The following is a 5000-nucleotide window of genomic DNA, read 5'->3' as shown; positions in this document are numbered from 1 at the left end:
CTGTCACACTGCTCGTCCAGTGGCCCCTCCCCCGGGGCCAGGATGATAGACAGGTAATCGGTCTTTACGCCTGTGGACCTTGGCTGAAAGCACACATTACACATCATCATAGAACGCACTGTTTCCAGGTCAGCTGACTCACACACACTCCCGCTGTGGGAGAATATTCCACTGACCCCATTCCAAAGAAGCAGAGATTCAAATGAAACCTAAAAGAAAATCATTCAGATTTTCCCATAGACTTACTGTCAATGATGACAGCATGAATGTAACAGTCCAAAAGCAATACAATGTTGCAGTGCCAGTGTAAGTGGAAACAAATGATGGAGTGTCACAGTCTGAGTGTAGTATAGTGGTAAAGTGTTATAATGTTGTGCTTTAACTGTGAATAGCTATAATTCACTGTAATGTTAGAATGGCACTGTGGGGAAGTAGTCAGGGAACTGCGGGCTATATGACACGCCCGGCCAGGATGACTAACCAGCTTACATATTCATGAAGCCAAATCTTTTCTAAAGAAATTCCTATGAAGTACCGTCACGGAAACAACTGCATTGTACCAGACGCAAATAACTTGTGTGAATGAGCTGTGGCCCACTGGCTCTCTCCTGTGAGTTGAGCTGTGAGTGGGCTGTGATTGGCTCTCACCTGCATGAGTGAGCTGTGATTGGCTGTCAGCTGTGCAAGTGGGCTGTGATTGGCTCTCCCCTGCGTGAGTGAGCTGTGATTGGCTGTCAGCTGTGTGAGTGGGCTGTGATTGGCTCTCACCTGTGTGAGTGAGCTGTGATTGGCTCTCACCTGTTTGAGCTTGCGTATGAAGAGAGTGAGCAGCAGCCAGAAGAGTGTGGCGACCACACAGGTGCAGGTGAGTGTGGGTATCTCCAGAGAGGACGTCTCAGCTGAGTCTGTGAGCCAATAACATCACAGTCACACACTCAGCCATCAATCCACACACAGCATTCTGAGTGGCTTTAAAACCCTATCTGTAAACTGCCGAAAGAGGGAGACAGAGGGCACAGCACAGAATGCATGTGCTACAGTGTAGGCTGCAATCCTGCTACCAGCCAGAAGAGGGCACTGCCCTGCCACTCTACCACTCTCCACCAGCCAGTGCTGGCATTAGAGTGGAAATACACTGCGACAAAACAACCGTGTTCAAACACAAACAATGAGCCACCTCATTCATCTTCTGGCTTTTTTAAAGATAGAAATAGCTAAACAGTTTATGGGTTGAAAAGCGGAGCACTTCCGCAGGAAATCAAAAAGGGAGACAGTTTCCTTCCTAACTTATCTGAACACAACAACGCTCAAACGCCCCCTCCAGCGCCCTGCCTTCCCCAATATCACCACCCTCCCTCCCCCCTCCCTCCCCCCGACACAGAGTAGCTCCTGCACTGTGAGTCTCTGTGGGGAGTTCAGTCCTCTGCCCTCGTTACAGGAGAACAGAGGTGGGAATCAGCACAACGTCAGTTTCACACTGACACCAGGGCCTGTTTTCCACTTAGACACTTACATAAAGGCATGGAAGAGTTCAGCAGTATGTGCAGCGACCCTTACAGTGTTACACACAGACAGCGACACAGTGTTACACACAGACAGTGACACAGTGTTACACACAGACAGCGACACAGGGTTACACACAGACAGTGACACAGTGTTACACACAGACAGCGACACAGGGTTACACACAGACAGCGACACAGTGTTACACACAGACAGTGACACAGTGTTACACACAGACAGCGACACAGGGTTACACACAGACAGCGACACAGTGTTACACACAGACAGTGACACAGTGTTACACACAGACAGCGACACAGTGTTACACACAGACAGCGACACAGGGTTACACACAGATAGTGACACAGTGTTACACACAGACAGTGACATAGTGTTACACACAGACAGCGACACAGGGTTACACACAGACAGTGACATAGTGTTACACACAGACAGCGACACAGGGTTACACACAGACAGTGACATAGTGTTACACACAGACAGCGACACAGTGTTACACACAGACAGCGACACAGGGTTACACACAGATAGTGACACAGTGTTACACACAGACAGTGACACAGTGTTACAGACGGATGTGTTCCCTCCACGCTTGAATGGACAGTCCACACATACTCAGCAACCTGTGCTGATTCTGTCTCTGCCATGATTACAGGGGAGAACCCTCCTCTTCTTCACCTCCTTACTCTCTCCCCTCTCCTCCTCTTCCTCATCTCCTCTCTCCATCTGCTGTGCAGAGTGTTCAGGGGCAGCTGAGCACCGCTGTGAGCTGTATCTGCTGTGCAGAGTGTTCAGGAGCAGCTGAGCACCGCTGTGAGCTGTATCTGCTGTGCAGAGTGTTTAGGAGCAGCTGAGCACCGCTGTGAGCTGTGTCTGCTGTGCAGAGTGGGAGGCGGAGAGCGGGGAGGCGGGGGGCGGGGAGGCGGGGGGCTGGGGGCAGGTGTTTGCGCCTCTTGCCTCTCGGCCCTCTGCTAGTGTAACACAGTCGCCATCCCACTGCAGGACAATGGGAATTCAGGAAAATAATGAGGCATTCGGTTCAAAATTAGGCAGGCGCCGGTCTCCTGCTTGGTTTTGTAAAGTCAGCTGTCTTCAAAGAGCACAGCGCTAGGGGTAAACACTCAGGGGCATTTTTCTCGCTGTGATGTAACATTTCCGCTTCGGGAGCCATGACTACAGAGCAAAGAAAACGGATCTCTGCTTTCAGGGGAAAAGTAAGAACAAACCTTGTACTCTCAGATGGTGTATTTCTGCATATCACATACACATACGCTGCTATTTGATTAGCTCATCATTTACCCCTCAAACACCATTAGAATAGCATGACATTGGTTTGGTTGCCACATTTGTGAATATTTACTTCTTCAGATATTAGCCATAGTGGGGTGGCTTGATAACTGGTGATTTAAAGATACGTTTTAAAGAATTTATGCTCTGCACTATCTACACAGCTAAATAAGGCTGCCAATGCCTATAGCTGCATGAACAAGCAAAAGAATTCATTGTCTGAATCGTGTTTATTGGCCACTTAAATGAAACAGAAAGAGGCCTCTACTGTGAAGGTCTGAAAACTGGGACGATCACTGGGAAGAACAGGACGACGAGGACAACCTGGATGCGAAATACGGGGGGTCCGGGGGGTCCGGGGGGTCCGACACCCCTTGATTGACACTTGAGACCCCCTAAAAGCCTCAACAGCAAAAGTTTGGGGGGTCTCTGGAAAAATCTTTAAAAAATTATTTATTACTTACAATTACTAAAATGTCTTTTAAGAACATAAGAACGTATTATGAAGAGAACAGGCCATTCGACCCAGCTAAACTCGCCATTACAATTAAAGAGAATCCAAAACTGCATCAAGTCTGGACTTGAACACAGCAAGGGTCTCTGCGTCAACTATATGGCCTGGCAACCTTTTCCATGTATTGATAATTCTTTGTGTAAAATAGTACTTCCTTATGTCAGTGCGGAACTTATTCTTAACTTGTTTCCATTTATGTCCTCTTGTTCTACAGACTGAACTCACCCTAAAAAATGTATTGTAGTTAACCTTATTGAGTCTAAATAGGGTAAGTAACTTGAGTCTTTCCTTGTAGCTTTTATAATTCATACCAGGAACTATCCCTTTTTAACCCTTAAAGCCCGACAGAGGCAGCCTGCTTCCAAATTCACATCCCTTTTTCTCGGTTGAATTGCTCACGAAGTATTCATCGCTAACGATGCCATTTGTTTGCCTATTCAATGAAGTGTTGGCGAGAAAAATAATTTTGAATTTACATCAAATTTAATCATAGTTACAATCTGCATACAGCTCTGCATCCATCTCCACACCCATTACCTTTGTTTGAATTACTCATGAACTTGTCATTGCATAGCTATGGCATATCACAAGAAAGAGTGGAACCGGAGCTTTGTAATGATGCTAGTCACATAGTTGTACACACTGAAGTAATCATGTTATGAAAACAGATCAAACTTCTGCAAAGTAATATCTTTACTAATTTCTTCACCCATTTTCACACTCCTGCTTCTCGGTCGAATAAGTCACAAAGTCCCTAATGCTTCACAACGTACCGCATATCAAAATATTCAGCAGAACTTTCCTTTCCGATGATACTAGTTGTGTCTCTGTGCGACAAAGCGTCGTTGAGTAATCCGGTTTTGACATCACAGCAAACTTCTACATTTTGTGTGGCAACCTCTATTATGAATAATCATCATACACAGATCCATAAATTTTGTATGTTTGTCTGATGTCATCCAAGTTGCCAGATCATCTATGAAACACAGCCTACACACACAATCCACGCGCTACATACAATTATTTGTTTACGTATTTATTTACTATCCACAACACCCCGCGCCAAAAACACCTCCCGTATTTTGAAACCTAAATGTTGGCAGGTATGGGTAGGGGACCCCCCAATTGCCACCGGGTATTTCGCACACTGAGGACAACTACAGGGAGATTCCTACAGAAGTGGAATAATCCTTAAGGAGGAGAGCAGCTACTGAATTCCAGGTCACGGAGGATGTGAGGAAGAGCAGCTACTGAATTCCAGGTCACGGAGGATGTGAGGAAGAAGGGAGGAAGGAGAGGAAAGCTTTCAGCACTTCTGAAACGGAGCCAGAGACCAGAAAATGTCCTGGCCTTAGCTTTCATCACATTTACCATCAACCCAGACGTAGGCGGAGCTCTCCACAGATCCTTTCTCATTGGTGGCCTCGCACGTATACATTCCCTCATCCTCAGCTGTGATTCGCTCAATGTGTAGGGTCCCGCCTCCTGGGGCCAACATGATACCTGCCAAAAATACCCATAATGCACTACTGTCAGCCTCACACAGAAGTGCAAATCTCTCTGAAATATCTACACCTCCTTTTCCCTGTGATGCAGTAAAGATAACAAAGGTTGGGAAATCGGTCTGTAAAAATTACATCCACTGACAACTAAAATGTCACATATTTTCCTATAT

The 5000-nt window shown here is 46.4% G+C and overlaps 1 protein-coding gene across 2 annotated transcripts in view; it reads right to left on the bottom strand.

Annotated features, from left to right (window-relative positions):
* Positions 1-5000, bottom strand: part of flt1 (fms related receptor tyrosine kinase 1) — a 53440-nt gene that overhangs the window by 9537 nt on the left and 38903 nt on the right. For both annotated transcript variants that reach the window (XM_036520986.1, XM_036520987.1), the window contains exons 15-17: positions 4697-4828; positions 799-905; positions 1-83 (exon numbers count right to left, since the gene is read on the bottom strand). The exon at positions 1-83 is cut by the window's left edge and continues 53 nt beyond it. In XM_036520986.1, the coding sequence (XP_036376879.1) occupies positions 1-83; positions 799-905; positions 4697-4828 (322 nt within the window). The remainder of the gene's footprint in view (positions 84-798; positions 906-4696; positions 4829-5000) is intronic.

Source organism: Megalops cyprinoides, chromosome 2 (assembly GCF_013368585.1).
Source record: "Megalops cyprinoides isolate fMegCyp1 chromosome 2, fMegCyp1.pri, whole genome shotgun sequence".
Classification (NCBI taxonomy): Eukaryota; Metazoa; Chordata; class Actinopteri; order Elopiformes; family Megalopidae; genus Megalops; species Megalops cyprinoides.
This window is presented reverse-complemented; position numbering and strand designations above follow the sequence as displayed.